At 34.8% G+C, this 17,806-nt stretch overlaps 1 protein-coding gene across 1 annotated transcript; it reads left to right on the plus strand.

The window, feature by feature from the left end:
* The first annotated feature begins 491 nt into the window (after positions 1-491).
* On the plus strand, positions 492-16,649 carry LOC128533052 (nitric oxide synthase, inducible-like). Its single transcript, XM_053507255.1, has 25 exons — positions 492-551; positions 671-772; positions 1,889-2,037; positions 2,269-2,431; positions 2,510-2,601; positions 4,287-4,428; positions 4,546-4,685; positions 7,463-7,637; positions 7,715-7,816; positions 9,659-9,853; positions 10,125-10,210; positions 10,311-10,455; positions 10,577-10,681; positions 11,876-11,925; positions 12,015-12,189; positions 12,278-12,398; positions 12,516-12,594; positions 12,696-12,889; positions 12,979-13,145; positions 13,513-13,723; positions 14,094-14,181; positions 14,273-14,394; positions 14,505-14,653; positions 14,798-14,992; positions 16,300-16,649. Exons 1-25 carry the CDS (start codon positions 492-494, stop codon positions 16,336-16,338), a joined length of 3,246 nt encoding a protein of 1,081 aa, XP_053363230.1. The 3' UTR covers positions 16,339-16,649.
* Positions 16,650-17,806: the final 1,157 nt, after the last annotated feature.

Below are 17,806 nucleotides of genomic sequence, written 5' to 3' on the forward strand. Positions count from 1 at the left end.
TTTGTAGTACCACAATATAGGTAAGTAGTTTACTATATTTATGTCTCTTATCAGCTGAAGTAATGAATAAAATGTTCTACTTGTAAATTATTTTCCCTTTTGAAAAACTTAATGTTATTTTTTAACGTAAGTAGCATTAATAGCCTACTGTTCAGTGTAGCGCTCTCAGCTCCTTATCCCCATCTCCCCATGAGTTTGACATCTCAAGAGCTTGGCATGTCTTTTTTGTCCCTTCTGCCCAAATCCAAAGCAGGTGCAGACTATAAAAGGGGCAAAAAAATGTAACATGCTCACAACGCTGCACACTGATGATAAGCTGGCATCTTATATAAGGTAAACAAAGGTATATACCATATGTTTAAATAATTTCTCTGGATAAAAACAATAATACTAATGAGTTTATTATTATTATTATTATTAATATTATTATGCTAGTAATTAGCCATCAACCCACTATTTACTTATATTAGTAGAAACTGCTTGGTGAAATTATGGGTAAGAAACTTTGCCAAGGTAAAGGAAAGGAGCTCCAGCAAGCTCAGCAAAATAAGGTCAGTAGCCAGATGTATCTTTTGCCAATATGATACAGTTTCATTAAAAATATACAAATGGTCTTAATTAAAAAGGAAGTAATTCAACTTACATGTAATTGTTATGGATGCTTATTTAGCATGCTGCAAACAGGAGCAGCCCGTGTCCTGTAGAGCTCCATGTGTGCAATCTTCAGAATGGCTCTCGGTACCAAGATACACTTTATCACAAAGCTGTTAAGGTGGGTCTGATTACAAATAACTGAGACCGACCTACAGATTTGGGGAAAATAAGATAAATAAATAAATAACTTACAGGAGTAAATACACTTTTTAGAACTGCTTACTACTATTTACTATGTATTGGTATAGAATGTTGTAGATTAAAGGACTATTTAGAATTATGTATTGAATAATGTCAGTCATTATCATTATATCATACAATCAACCATATGGATTTATTATTATTATTTTTAATATACTGTAATACTATTTGCTATGTGCTACAATAGAATGCTTTCATATTTGGTAATAATGTATATCTATTTACTAATGTCATACATTATTATTACTTAATGTGATTTTAATATTATACAATACTATTTTTTTATTATATCATCTTTTTGCTCTAATACTATCTAGTCATATTTACTTTTTGCTACCTGACTATTGCTATTAACTATCCTTTACTATAGACTATGTATTTTACTGTGGTACAAATTGTTTATACAGTTATATATATGGAATTAATATTTACATTCATTTTGATATAAATATTAAGTACTATGGCACTGTATGATACTATTGTATTATTTAGGATACTACCCAATATGATACTGTTTAAAAGTATCATATTTATTATAGCACAAGTCATATCAATTAAGCCTGTAGCTTTTATGTTTCACATACTTACATACATACACTAAAATAATAATAATAATAATAATAATAATAATAATAATAATAATAATAATAATAATAATAAATATTATTATTTTTATTATTATTATTATTTGTTGTTGTTGTAGTAGAAGTAGTGATTATGGTATTATTGCTAACTTTTTTTTTGCAATACTACAGAACACAGTTTGTAATTTTTAGTTCCATTTATTGTGTAGTACAGTATTATGTACCACATTATAAAATATACAGATCTACATAGAACACCAACAACAACCCCTTATTTGTCACATACTATTCAGGACAGTGAAATACTTTATATGACCAATATTATATAATTATTATATATTTCTTATAATATACACTAGTAATTTCCAAAACATTCATACATCACTCACTTGTCTGTAATATTTCTTTTTACACAAACTGTCCTGAACTGTGACTGTTTGAAATTCCAGGGTCTGTGCTGCAAGCCGAAGGTGTGTGAGGGCTCCATAATGAATGTGAAGTCTCTAACTCGCTCTCGTCCTGTTTTCCCACCTCCTTCCAATGAGCTCCTCATGCAGGCCATTGATTTCATTAACCAGTACTACAAATCCTTTAAAAGGTAGCCATTATATAAACAGTTTGTGTATTAACATCTAAGGAATGTTAATCCATGCCGTCAAGATAAGCTTTTTCTAGCCTGCTTGAATTATTATTTTCATTCACGCCAGCCCAGGAAAAAAAAAATTCCAGCAGATTTAATTTAACTGCTGTTAGGATCATTTATACCTTGAAAGCATGGTTTGGCTGACAAGCCTAATCACAAATCGTTTGTATTTATCATTTAACACAGCTCTAAAATAGACGAACATTTGGCCCGGGTTAATGAGGTTGCTCAAGAGATTGATGTCACCGGATCTTATCAGCTCACTACTGAAGAGCTCGTGTTTGGAGCCAAGCAGGCTTGGAGGAACGCGCCCAGGTGCATTGGCAGGATTCAGTGGTCCAATTTGCAGGTTTGAGATTTTTAAAGTTCATATTCAGCTTTCAAGTTGATGATCATTATGCATTTGACAAGATTCTCTTCTATTTAGGTGTTTGATGCGAGAAAAAGCAGGACAACAGAGGACATGTTCCAGAGTTTGTGTGCTCATCTTGAATTTGCTTTAAATGGGGGCAACCTGAGGTACGCAGATGGTAGTAGTAGTAGTAGTAATAGTAGTAAAACTAAAACTGTTACAAAACTGAGAAAATGAAAAGCCCTTCAATAAACATCACTCTACAAAAAAAAAAAAAAAAAAAATCTATGATCAAAAGTATCGGAATTTTTTTTTCTATACACTGAAGACATTTATGTTTTATATCAAAGATGATAAGTTAAGTGTCGCTTTTCATTTTCTAATATTTAAATTTAGATGTGTTAAAACACTTTACAACATCACATGTAGTGAGTGCATGTATTGGAACAAAATTAAACAGTCTTAATGTAGATTAAAATATATGTTGTTGGTCATTCGGGTGCTTCTATCGAGAAGTCGCTATCCAACTTGCACACAGTCAACTTCGCACTGGTTTTACACTGGATGCCCTTCCTGATGCAACCCTCTTATTTTATCCGGGCTTGGGACTGGCACTGCAGTGGCTGGGGTTTGGGCACTGGGTAGGAATTAAAGCTGGGCCATGCACATGGCAGGCGAGAAACCTATACCACTGCACCACCAATGCCCATGAAAATTAAAGTATATAAAAATTTATATTTGGTTGCATGTACCTTTTGTGCAATGACTACATCAAACCAGCAACACCAAACTATTGCAATCCTTTGTGTGTTGCTTTTCTACTCATGCACTGCAGTTTCTTTCAGTTGTAGTTTCAGTTTGTAAGTTTCACTCTTTAGTCTCATCTTCAGGAGGTGAAATGCTGCTTAAGTTGGCGACTTTCTTCAGGTCTGGTGATCTCTTAGAAGATGTGGTGAAAGTCTTTTGTCGTGGTGGCAATGTGTTTTGTTTTTTTATCTTGCTTGATAATGAAGTTCTTCCCAATTAGTCTGGATGCAAATTGTCAAGCAAAATGATTCTGTATCCTTCCAAATTCATTCTGGTGCTACCATCAAGCATTACATCATCCAAAAAAGATTAGTGAGCTCGTTCCAGAAGCAGCCATGCAAGCCCAAGCCATGACACTACCTACACCGTGCTTGACTGATGAACTTGTTTGTTTTCTCCACATTCTGAACCTTCCATCACTCTAATAGAGGTTAATCTTGGTTCCAGAACTTTTGAGCTCATCTCTGTACTCTTTTCCAGCTGATTGTGATACTGTCACCCCTGTTCAATGGAGGTTGTTGGTGATGTCACTAACTGCTGTTTTGGGATTTTATCATGTTTGACTGCTATTGTTTGCCTTGGCTAACTTGTTTGATGTCTGCTTTTTAGTACACCAGTGGGTTTTTTCAGGAAATTCCAAATGTAATGGCTGTATTGTCATTTTTTTCCATGACACTCATCACTTTTTTCTCAGCTTCGATATTGCTTGTTTTTCTCCCATAGACAGCTCTCTGGTTTTCAAGCTGGTTTATCCTTTTTTAATAACAATAGCATTCATCTCTTTTATGTAAAACCCAAATGTCTTAAGTGTATAACAAAACCCCCCCAAAAAATTGCCTTGCCATTTTCATTCTTTTTCAACAGAAAGAGACTTTGTTTTGATGATGCCGTTGGAAACAGTGATGATGTTTTTGTGGAACAAGCTAATAATTATCACACATTTTCTCTCATTTTGTATAAAGATGATTTGCCTTGCAGCCTGGCCAATCAGATTTAATTTTTCAAGATTTAAACTGTGCTGTGTATAATTTATATTATTTTATAGGTCAGCCATCACCTTGTTCCCTCAAAGAACTGATGGCCAGCATGATTTCCGGGTTTGGAACAGTCAGCTCATTAGATATGCTGGCTATCGGATGGAAGATGGCCATATTATAGGAGACCCTGTTAATGTAGAATTCACTAAGGTATCCATAAATCACAAATTACCCAATGTCAAATAACTACTGTTCATTGAAGGCAACACCTTAATTTGTCTTGAATTTTGTAAAAACCTGCATGTTTATTTTACTGCCTTCTAACAGATTTGTGTCCAACTTGGATGGACACCAAAGTACGGGTCCTTTGATGTGTTGCCACTGATCTTGCAGGCCAATGGGGAAGATCCTGAGCTGTATGAAATTCCTGCAGAACTGATAATGGAGGTTGAAATAGAGCACCCAAAGTAAGTCTTAAACACCTCATGAACATGTTTATTACTTTCTTAATAGCACTATTTTAATATTTCTTTAAGGGCTTTGGGTCGAGCAAATTAAAGGCTTATATGAAAGTTCAGTACAATTCAGGAAGCCTTATGTGAGTTGTCAACATGACATGCAGAACCATGCATAATAAAGATTTTTCAGTGTATTTTAGGTGTAATATTCAGGAACAATACCATATGTGTACTGTTACTCTACTTGTACAGTATAAGCTAATTGAATTACTGTATGCAAATCTTAGTTTGTGAAATGTAAATACATGACACATATTCATGGTGGCATAGTGGGTATTACTGTTTGAGTTCTGCCACATGTCTGTGTGCATGTTTTCCCTGTGCTTGGTGGGTTTCGTCCAGGTTTATCGGGTTTCCTCCCACAGTCAAAAGACATGCAGGTTAGGCTAACTGTATTCGCAAAATTGCCCATAATGTGTGAGATTTAATATTTACTACTTAGTGCCCCAAGACCCCTGGGATCAGCTTCAGGCCTCCCAACAGGATAAGTGGTATAGAGAATACACCAATTAGCCTAACCTACATGTTTTTGAACTGTGGGAGGAAACTGGAGTACCCGGAGAAAGCCCACCCAGGCCAGGGAGAACATGCAAACTTCAGGCACACAAACCCTGAGGCAGGAATTGAACCTGGACCCTGATAGTGCAAGGCGACAGTGCTAGCCACTAAGACACCATGAGACTGACTGGCTCTGTTTATTTCAGTGTTTACACTAAGTTCAAAGACCTCTTGACTTGCTTTTTACTTGAGCTTGCTTTTTACTCCAGGTTAAAAATCTAAGTAAATCTCCAGGCTCTGAGAACACAACATTTCCCAGTCATTCTTGTTCTTCCACAGGGTCTGAAGTGAAAGAACCTTTAAATTGACAAATCCTTCAAACTTAAAGATCAGGCATAATTAAACCACTCATTTGCCTTATTCATTCATGAGACCCTATTACTCCATCACACAGTAGCTTTCTTGAATGCTATGTGGCTTTCAGTGACAGGCTGACTGCTGGAGCCCACAAGATGCAAATAAGAATGCTAAGAACTATAAAGTCTGACCAAAATCTTTCTAGGAAAGTCTGGCCACTTGACTGCCATCGTAGTCACACACTTGAGCAGTTATTTTCAGTCATACAAAACTAGGCTTTTATAAAATAAGTATTCATCCTTGTTGCTGTGAAACGCCCAAAAGTTTTACAAACATCCATTAAAATTTAGACAACTAGTTAACAGGAGAAACCAGTATGCAAATAAAATGTCATGTAATCTTATTATAGAGACTAAGGTTTGTAAAATTATTTAAAAAACCGATTAAGGGCATTACACAGAGATGCAACAAATTCAAGGATTTTTTTTTTCAAGGACAATGATAGCTCTCAATTAGTGGTGTTCTCTAAGACAAGGAACAATTGTAAGTACTCATTCTGCAGAGCTTTGTCATATCAACACAGCTGCAACTGTAGTGTGTCTGATGTAGTGCTGTTGTAAAAATACTTGTTCCTGGAAAGCCAGTGTTTCAGCAGTTATGATGATATAAAGCAGGGAGAAGGATTACTGAGAAAACTTTCTACCTTGCTGGCATTTATGCACTAGTGAAACAGTGGGATAAGTGCATTAGTGTAGCAGGGGATTATATAGAGAAATAAAGGAGGTTTTTACTCTTATAACTATGTTCTGTTATTTTGCACAAGTCTCAGTTTAATATTAACGCCCTTCATAAGACTTTTAGTGACCCTGGGCATCTTTCTTTGGGTGTTTTTCACAGTCGGTAGACAAGTCTCTTTAGTGTCCTGCGTTTTTAGAACTGTGACCTTAAATGCCTACTTTCTGTAAGCTGTTAAGGTCTTAACGACCATTCCACAGGTGCATGTTAATTAATTGATTATGGTTAATTGAACATGCATGGAAAACATTGTTTAAACCCTTTACAATGAAGATCTGTAAAGTTATTGAATTTTTACATCACTTTTGTTGAAATACACAGTCCTGAAAAAGGGACGTTTCTTTTTTTGCTGAGTGTATTTTCATGACTGAAATAACAGCGAGATTGAGGAGTAATTTTAAATCAAAACTTCATCTTTATCTATTTACTTTGCAATTTCTCATCTGTGATTCACTCTCCGATTACCAAACAGGGAGTGTGTTTGGCTGACGACAAAAGAAGTACAACTTAGCGTAAACCAGGTGTAAGATACTCAACCTTACAAGAATGTGATTAGACAGAGGGTTAGACAGATAGTTCTGCCGTACAGGAAGACAGACAGACATGTACGTGGGCTTCAACCTGAAATAATAATATCACTGATTACATTAAAGATCATCAAATTATTTTTAGCTTTAACCTTTAACTATTTCTAAAAACTAATGCTAGTCAAAAATAAATGCTGATTAACCTATACAGATTGCATCCAATTTATAAAGTTAATTACTATCTACCACAAAATACAAAATACAGTAAAAGCTAAGCGGAACTCTAGATAGAAAGTGAAGATGGTAACTTTGGTCAGGTCATAATTCCTTGTAATGCCTCCTGGATATTTTAAATGTACAGTTTCCCGTTCAACCAATGACAATGGTTCAGGATAGAGTTGCAAAAAATATAAAGAAAAAGGAAACATAACCCAACATTCCACTAAAAATCAGCATTGCAACTGATGGTGCTAACAAGAAAACTTCTGTTCTTTGTTCTATTTAGACATGAGTTTCACCAATTATTAATTAATTATGATTAAAATTTAGGTATGAGTGGTTCAAAGGTCTGAACCTTAGATGGTATGCAGTACCTGTAGTGTCCAACATGTTGCTGGAGATTGGTGGTCTTGAGTTTACTGCGTGCCCCTTCAACGGCTGGTACATGGGCACCGAGATTGGTGTGAGGGATTTCTGTGATACTCAGCGCTACAACATACTGGAGGTAAAGCCATTTCACTAAGTACAAGATGTAAGCTTAATAAATTTAAAACAAATTTCTATTTCTGATGCCTTCTCCAGAAAGTTGGACGTTGTATGGGGTTGGATACACACAAGCTGTCTTCACTGTGGAAAGACGAGGCTCTGGTTGCCATCAATGTTGCTGTGATACACAGTTTTCAGGTAAATGTTTCTAAGTCAAGAAACTATGAAATGTATTTTATTTAATAAAAAAGAAACTTTTTTTTTTTTTTTTACAAAAGTAGTTTGCATTAAAGGTTGATTGTGCAGTACCAGTCAAAAGTTTGGTCACACCATTGGATTCACAGGTTTTTCTTTATTGTTTTCTTTTCTACACTGTAAAGCATTATTGAAAATATTCAAACTATAAAATATTAACTGTGGAATGATGTAATTAAGTTAAGACAATCAACTTTCTATCATTACTTTAAGATATAAGAGTCATTCTGCAAGAACTTTGAATGTACATGGCTAAACCATGGTTTTGGTGCTAAAAAGTGTCTCACCTAGGTGTAATGCCTGTACCTGTAACTTTTTTTCAATTAAAATCTTTTAAATCTTAATTGTCATTCAGATTAAACTTGGCCAATTTAAATTTCACAAGAAAAGACATAAACCTAAAAAAGTTTATTATTCTAAAATGCAAAATTGTAAAGAAATTGCAACATGAATTTGATATGGTTACGGACACTACAGATTTTTTGGGGAAAAATCTGTCATTTTGCATGGAATGCTTTGATTTAAGCAACAATTTTTAGAAGCTTACAACAATTTTAATGTTTTTTCAATACACATATAGAAATAAGAATAATGAAAAATTTATTAAAATTGCATTTTAAATTATCATTGTTTGAAGCATACTGTAAAAAGTATGGAAAATGACCATTTTGGGGGCACATATAAAATCTTTTCAAAACAGCTGAAGTTTTCAACTTGATTTTTTTGGGATGCACGATATATATATAATGTCAGCACCAAATTTGTGTTTTGGCTGATGGTGTCTTCAAATGCATTTGCAAAAAAACATTAAATGTTATGGAAGACATAATAAAACCCTTTCTGGGAGGACCAAGACTTACTTCTGCTGTTAATAATAAGTTTGTTTAAAGATCCCATCCTTAGAAATCTCTGAATAAATAACACCATCTCAGATTAGAGCCTACAGTACCTGTTATTATTAACAGAGGAGATTATTTCATATTTACAATGTTTTTTAACATTGTTCTACAAAGCAAAAAATTATTTTAAAGCCATTGAATTAGATGGTGTTTCCAAACTTTTGTCTACTAGTGAAAATGAGATTTAGACAGACTTTATGAAAAGTTTAAACAGTATCTACAGTGATGGTGAAAAAAATTATTAAGAAAACATAGTTCTCCCAGTGGAATATACTGTATAGGTGATGTCACTAATCTGACTAAAGAGTTGTACTAATGAACTAAAAAGCATTCATTGAACTGTGACATTGGAGTTCATGATTTTCAGGAAGTGATCAAGCTGGCATGAATTGAGCAAATGACATTGGAGTACTGAATATGTCATTTTGACTCACCCAGCCAGTCCAGCAGGTTTTGAAGAATAAAGGACTGCAATAAACACTTACTGCTATAGAGCAACAAAATAACAAAGTATCTTTCTAAAATTATGTATTTTTATTATTTTATCATGAGGTATGGCATACATGTTATTAGAGAATAAGTTTTAGAAATTTTAGAAGTACAAATCCAACAAATTTCCTAATACACACATATGAGCTGTGAATGTAACAGTTACTGATAAAAAAAATAAATAGCAGGCGAGAGTAAGTAAATTTAGCTAACCAAACGCAACAATTTGAATACATTTAAACATTACACATTAAACCTTACTTACTATGTATGGCTGTGTTTAACCCGGTCAGTATTTACTAGGGTGGAAGTAATGCAAAAAAGTCACAAAAGAAAGCACTGTTAAATTTTAATTATTCATATATTGCTAATTTCTTCTTTTTGTTTTGTGCTGCAGAAAAATAAGGTGACCATAACAGACCACCACTCTGCCACAGAGTCCTTCATGAAGCACATGGAGACTGAATTGCGCCTGCGTGGTGGCTGTCCTGCCGACTGGGTTTGGCTGGTACCTCCCATGTCTGGCTCTCTGACCCCCGTGTTTCACCAGGAGATGATCAGCTACATCCTGTCTCCCTTCTTTTACTACCAGGTAGCAAAGATAAACATAATTATTAATAATAAATATTTATTTATAATAACAATAATAATAATAATAAGAAGAAGAAGAATAAAATATATATTTATCTAATATCTTTATTTTGCTTTTAAATTAAGTTATTGCTAAAATCATAGATTTCTTTTTTCTTGGGTCAAACTGCTCAAGCATACCTTTACACCACCACTAACAAAAAGTGTACTGTAATTGTAAGTTGTTGTTTTTTTTTACCAGCTATATGATAATCATTACTTTTATTTAAAAGTCTGATCCCTGGTTAACGCATGTATGGAAAGATGAAAAGAAAGGACTAAAGAAGCGACAAAGAATAACTTTCAAAGGTGTAATAAAGTGAGTGCTTTTCCCCCAGACTCATTCTTCATTACAATTATTTCCTGTTTTTATGTATACAAGCTGAGTAAGTGATTATATATGAATTCTCTTACTCCAGGGCAGTGCTCTTCTCTCACATCCTCATGAAATCAGTCTTGGGAAAAAGAGTGCCCTGTACCATCATCTACGCTACCGAAACCGGAAGATCACAGACCTTTGCTGAAAAGCTTAAATCAATATTCAGTCGTGCTTTTAATCCCAGGGTAAAAAAATAATAATTGTTACATAAAAAAATGCATATGAACATTTACAGTATACAACACAGAGAATGTACATAACAAGCAAGATGTACATAACATCCTTCTCTGTTTGTTTAAAATACAGGTAATTTGTATGGATGACTACAGTTTCCTGGATTTTGAGACAGAGAGTCTCCTTATGGTGGTGACTAGTACATTCGGCAATGGAGACTGTCCAGGAAATGGACAGGTATGAGCTCAATTGTGCACAAAATTGCTAGTTACATATGTACCTGTGGTTTTATGGACCCTGGATAACAGCAAGTGCTGGTGAGAGTCACCTGGACAGGACCAGCACTTGGCACAGGGAACAAGAGCCTGATGTGCCAAATGCCAGGTGGGGTGTAGCAGACCATGTCTTGATGCATACTGGTGCATGTGCAGTATTTGAAGGATACATCTCAGTACTGAATCACGTTTCACAACAGGGTTTTGATTTTTTTATTCAGAAAAAAAGATTTGGCCAAGTTTTATGCTTTTTTTTTTTTTTAAACGTGTTCATTATCTTTTCTGCTAAATGTGCATCTGGTATGTGATTTTCAGAAACACAGGTTAGAATCCAGACACTTAGAAATAAACTAATACTGCAGATATTTAAATGCACTATAATTTCAAGATTATCCTGATCTATTAGCTACAGTATACATGTCCTAATCTTTTGTACTTTTTTTCATGCAGGTAAATTTGAAATGCAGTAATATTTCTGTTCAACAAAATGTTAGGTAAAATCAAAATGCACAAAGTGCACCATCATGCCTGCATGTGGAGTCAATCTGCAAAGTCTAGGAAATGTATCATTATAAAAAAACAAAAAAAAAACAAAAAAAAAACAAACAAACACTAAATGTTGTAAGAATATATACTGTAGTTAGCATTAAAATTTTTAAAAGTTTAAAAGAACATTTAAAAGTTCCAGGACTGAATCCCAAATAGTGTCAAATAGAATGCTGGTGCACTATGTACGATGTACAGTCCTTTGTTACACACACAAGTAGTGCCCTTGATAATTGGTTAGAGAGGGATTTGGGATTCAGCCTTGTATAGGCGCTAGTTAGCTTTATAGCTCTCGTTATCCTTAAATAGAAAAACAGGGACGTTTCAGAGTCAATTTGGAACAACTTAGAATCTATTACTTATTACTAAAAAGTGTTGTTTAAGATGACATAATGTTATCAGATGTGTTTTTTTTAGCTAAAACTGAATGCTGGCATGGAGTAATACAGTCTATAGCTAAACGTGCCAGTGCAGTTATGCTCTATTATCACCCCTTGCCTCTCGTCTCAGATTACTCCTTGGGAACTACAGTAACTGTTGAATAATATAAAATGTGAGTGTTCCATTTTATTAGAATTAGGAAACAATGTTTTTTTCTTTCTTTTTGAAGATGTTCAAGAAGTACCTTTTCAGCACTAAATATCTCAAAAACAAAATCAGGTTAGTACAGTATTTGCTGACACTTCTAAAAAAGTTTTTTATTTTTTTGTAAGACTTAAATATTTGACTAATCTTTTTAAATTACACAGGTATTGTGTTTTTGGCCTTGGCTCTCGGATGTATCCACAGTTTTGTGCTTTTGCCCATGCTGTGGATAACAAGCTTGCAGAATTAGGAGCCAAACGAGTGACTTCAATAGGAGAGGGAGACGAGCTCAATGGACAAGAAGAGGCTTTCTCCATCTGGGCTTGCACCGTGTTCAAGGTTTATTGGTCATCGTTAATAAATATTTTTAAAAATCACATTTTTTAGGAGCTTCTTATGGGTCATGAAAATGATTTTACATTTGTAGGCTGCATGTGAGGAGTTTGGCGTTGAGGGCCATGACTTATGGGAAGAACATCTAACAGACAGCTGGGACCCACAGAGACACAGAGTACAGACTGACAGCAGCTCCTTTGAACGCATCACGGGTATCTTGCTCAAAGATTTCACAAAGTTCTCAATGCTGGCATTTTTTTAAAAATGGTGAAATATTCTGCCGTGTAAAATATTGCAAGCGAGATATTGTATGTGGTCTTTTATCACAGCTCTCTCAGGACTACACTCTAAGAATGTGCTTTGCTTGAAGTTAAAGAGAAGAAAGAATCTTCAAAGTTTACAATCAAGGTTGACACATCATTTTAGCTAACCATATTTGGAGAAAGTCATCCAAAATGTATTTATTTATTTAATTTTTTTTCTGCTTTATGATGTGGAATTGTTTCCAGTCACTGTACTTTACTGGTTGAACTGGAAGTTGGCGGTGACAAAAAGGAGCGCTTGAAATATGTTCCAGGGGACCATGTGGGCATTTTCCCAGGGAATTCACCTGAGCTAGTGATGGGCATTCTGAAGCATCTCCCTAATGCCCCTCCAACCAATCAGAGCATCAGACTTGAATACCTTACTGAGTCTTGCAATGGTAAAAGTCCAATTTCACTCTAATTACATTGCCAACGTATTACCTGTTGGGAAATTCTCCAGTACAATTTGTTCTGCCTTATCACACAGGTAGTGCAAAGTGGCAAATAGACTCACATATCCCAGCATGCCCTCTAGCTATGGCTCTAACATACTTTTTAGATATCACCACACCACCTTCTCAAAGCTTCTTGCACAAGCTCTCACACATGACCAAGCGCGAGGATGATCATCAGCGTCTGCTTGCTCTAGCAAAGGTAACTAATACCAACACAAAATGAAACCTTAGCAAATGTAATATTAAATATTAGTCTTCACTGTGATCATGCACGTCTAAAATACATACCACTCAAATTGTTGAAGGATATTATTATTTTTTTGTATTTGAGAAGACTTTTTACATACAAAGCTGAGAAAACCAAGAGTTTATATTCTAGCGTTGTGAAACTGCCTGCTAAACTGTAGCATTCATTAATTCAGTTTCTCAATTTTACATCGGTTACCAAAAGCCAGACGGAAATGAAAGTAAAATTTCCTTGAAATAAAGGCAGAGTGTGTTAATTGTTAGTACTATTGATTTAATTTTAATTTTTAAGTCATTTAAATAATGGTATCTTTCTGCAGGACTTCAAGTCTTACTCAGAATGGAAAGCATTCAGCAGACCCAACTTCCTGGAGGTTCTTGAGGAGTTTCCTTCACTGGAGCTCTCTGCAGCCTTTGTCCTCCGCCAGCTTCCTCTGCTGAAGCCCCGTCTCTACTCTGTCAGCTGTTCTCCTGATGTCTACCCCCACGAGCTTCACCTCACTGTATCCGTGGTCAAGTACCACACACAAGGTAAAGCACACACGCTAATTCTTGTTGTTAGTCTTTCGGCTGCTCTCAGTGAGGAGTCACCACAGCGGACCATCTGATCCACATACAACTTGCCACAACTTAACGCCAGATGCCCTTCCCGACACAACCCTCCCATTTTATTACATTCATCCCGTGGCTGGGGTTTGGGTGTTGGGTGGGAATTGAACCTGGGCATTCCGCTTGGCAAGCAAGAAACCTACTACTAAGTCACCAATGTCCTTAAAGCACCACACCGTATTAGTCACTGAAATTATGGTTTTCTGTAAAGCACACCCGGTGTGTAAAAGTATTAAATTCAGAATCAAAACCTGTAAAGCTACGAATTATAGCCTTTTGTTTTCAATTGCAGATGGAAAGGGACCCCTGCACCATGGCGTCTGCAGTACGTGGCTCAACACCCTCAAAGAAGGCCAACTGGTTCCATGCTTTATTCACCGGTACGAACAACTAATAAGTTAACTCACAGAGCTTTTCCTGACTTTATTATCTAAAACATCATAAACATAATTTTTTTTTGGTCTTGTACAGATCCAGCGGGTTCCACCTTCCATCAGATCCCAGTTCTCCTACTATATTAATTGGAGTAGGGAGCGGTATTGCACCTTTCAGGAGTTTCTGGCAACAGCGCTTCCATGACATGAAAACAACAGGTACTCCCAGATCCATACATGGACAGTCACTTTGCTGGACCAAAAATAAAGTTGTTTATTAGTTCCTTATTATATCAGCTAAATAGTTTCCTGCTTCTGATGTCTAAAAGGTCTGAAAGTCAGTCCGATGCTGCTGGTGTTTGGATGTCGTGGTGAAGACATGGATCATCTCTATAAAGAGGAGACTTTGGACATGAGAAAAATTGGCACGCTTAAGGACATCATTCCAGCGTACTCTAACCAGGCTGGTCTCCCGAAGGTCACAGCTCAACATATCCTACCACCAAACAGTGACTAATATATAGTTGCAATTAAACTAATTATGGAGAAGTAATTCAAACTATTTATTCGAGACATGTTACACTTATTACTTTATTCTTATTTATGGTACCTTTGTCCTCAGGTGTATGTTCAAGATGTCCTGAGGAAACAACTTAGTGAAGAGGTTTGGCAGGTCTTGTACCAGAGCACTGGACACCTGTATGTGTGTGGCGGCATGAACATGGCACGAGATGTCGCACACACTATACAAGCGATCCTGGTTCATCGTCTGGGTATAACTCCCTCACAGGCTGGCGAATATCTGGATCAATTTAAGGTAAAAGTTAGCTGCAGCTTTTATTAGAAGCCTATATTTAAACAATACAAATTATTAAGTAGACACAGCCTCACCTGGGTATCCATTTGTCTGGCTAGTAGTATTGAATTTTTTGATTTTTATAATAATATTTGAGAGCTGGTCACATTAATTGGACAAATATGAGGAAGGTCAAATTAAAAACCTTAAGCCTGAAATATTCATTAAATTCATTATTTATGACATTTATATATTTAATAGGACATTACTGTTATTCTCTATGCATTACATACAAGAATCATAAAAACTCAAACTTAATCTGGATGTCTTTTCCCAAAGCCATGTTCTGTTGTTATGTTTAAAGTGATTTCCCACTATGTCATACGTTTTCAGATTTAGTATTAGTGTGTATTCTGTCATGCATATGCCCTGGGGTTGTGTGAATTTAAAGACTTCAAACAGTATAATTGAAATGAGTTTTTATTACAGATTATCTTATAAACTCTAAATAGCTTATTTATTTGTTAATAGCAAATATTAAAGAACAGTATTTAATCATTGTGGACCTTGTTTATATTACTGATTTAAAAATCCATAAATTAACGCAAATGAGTTTGGCTATTTGGTTAGGACAAAAGAAATGCCACTGTGTAACAGGAGAATGAGATGCACTATAGTGGCTAAGCTTTATTACCAGAACGCTTCACTTTTAGCAAAGAGGAAGTAAAACGTTACTTTCATTTATTCATTTCACTTCCTTTATATGATTTACATTTCATTATATAACCACACACAAAGCCGTCTCACATTTCAGTTAACATGTCTAGTGTTACACCTGTAATTGCACTCTGACTGCGCCCTTTAAATGACATTTGTGATATTTCTTTTCCTGGTATACTATGGCCTTTACCATTGTATATAGTATTGTGTATGACCTGTTCATTAAGGCGTATTGAAAGAGTATTTCTTTTTCATATTTTTCCCCACCATTGTGCTGGTGGAATGAACTTCCTTCTCATAATTAAACATTCCTGTCTCTGAATTCCACGCCACACTTCACTCTTTTATATTTTTCACTTTTCTGGTTTATGACTTGTTTATCAAACAACTTTATATATAACTCAAATATATATTACTGTATGTATAGCACTTTCAGTTACAGGCATGTCAAGGACATTAATACTGTACCTACACAATTATATGTATATACACAATTATTATTATTATTATTATTATTATTATTATTATTATTATTGTTGTTGTTGTTTTTATTATTATTATTATTATTATTATTATTATTTTGATATCAACATGTTTTCTGTTTTAAGGCTGAGAAGAGATACCATGAGGACATATTTGGAGACTAATAAATCTTCACCCTCAGCATTCTGGTCCTTGTCCTCCGAAGAACCGAAGCCATGTGACTTGGGATATAAAAATATATATATTTAGCATATTTCAAAATTTGTCTTTGGAATATATGAAAATTTACTTTACCCATTTTATACTGCATTTACTATTGTGACATTTAATATATATTTTGACCTTGTACTCATTTCCTCTCACTTCACCAAGTGGTAATTAATTTTATATTACTTTTGCTTTGTTTTGGACAGTGGTATTCCATTAATATTATTTTTTTTAATTAAATAGTCCCAAAAGTATACAAACCCAGTACAACATTATAATGTCAGATGATATAAGAACATTGTGCAGTGCCTACAGACTCCCACTGCTGGTTTGTATTATTATTATTATTATTATTATTTTATTATAATTATTGATGTTATTAACTTTTATCTTAATTAATTACTTTCATTTAATTAAGTATCATTACTTTTCTGCCAAACAACAGCAATGAATGCAGCAACTTTGTGTTTCATTAACACAAAGTAATAAATTAATAAACAGGTTGGTGAGTGTTTTGGGTAGAAAAATAATAATTAATAATAATTTGTTGTAATAATAGTTTACTGCGAACATAAATAAGTTGTGAGGACCGACGTTTGTTGAATATCAAGGTCAGTTAACTGCTGAGACAATTTAATTCAATGAGTCTTTAAATATTATTCCTCAATCATTATCTGTGTCGTTTTTGAACCAAACGGTTTCTCTAGCTATCTGGATCAGAGGTCAAGTCTGAAACCTCAAAATATCTAAATCATTTTTACCTCAAAAGAGCAAAGCAGCAGTGCTTTAATCATTTAGTCTGTCCAGTTTTTTTCACTTCCTCACACATAAGTTGAAAACGATCAGCTTTTAAACATTTCATCCTTTTATCACACTCATCATCTCTTAAGCCAACCTGCTAATCTGCTATAACTTGTCATGAAGCTGCGTCACATTTTTCTCATGTCTTTCATTAGGTTTACAAAGTTTCCAAGAGATTAGCGAGAACTTGTTTTATGTAAAGTTAAGAGCTCAATCTTGATTATTTACTTTATTTACTATAAGGACTTTGTTTTGGAATCCTATTTAGCCTTTGTATTTACCTTGTATTCAATTTATACAAGTATTTATACAAGTCATTTAAAAGTCCCCTTTAATAAAGTTCTGCACCTTTCACAACTCTTGATGTGTGGAGTTGTGCCAGGGATGTGGGACATTTTACGGTAGGGTTGCTGAAATTAGAATAGAATACATGTTTTTGTTGTTGTTGTTGTTTTTAATATTACAAAGCAAAACATTAAACACTACTGGTATGCAGCATGATGAAACTTTAGATCTAAGCTAAGGTAGCCTACCTGATGCGAAAACACTGCACAACAACAAGATAGGGAAAAAAAGCTTAGGTTAACTTTAATATCAAGAGAACCTGCTTTATTTTTCCCAGAA

Source organism: Clarias gariepinus, chromosome 11, assembly GCF_024256425.1.
Source record: "Clarias gariepinus isolate MV-2021 ecotype Netherlands chromosome 11, CGAR_prim_01v2, whole genome shotgun sequence".
NCBI classification, from domain to species: domain Eukaryota; kingdom Metazoa; phylum Chordata; class Actinopteri; order Siluriformes; family Clariidae; genus Clarias; species Clarias gariepinus.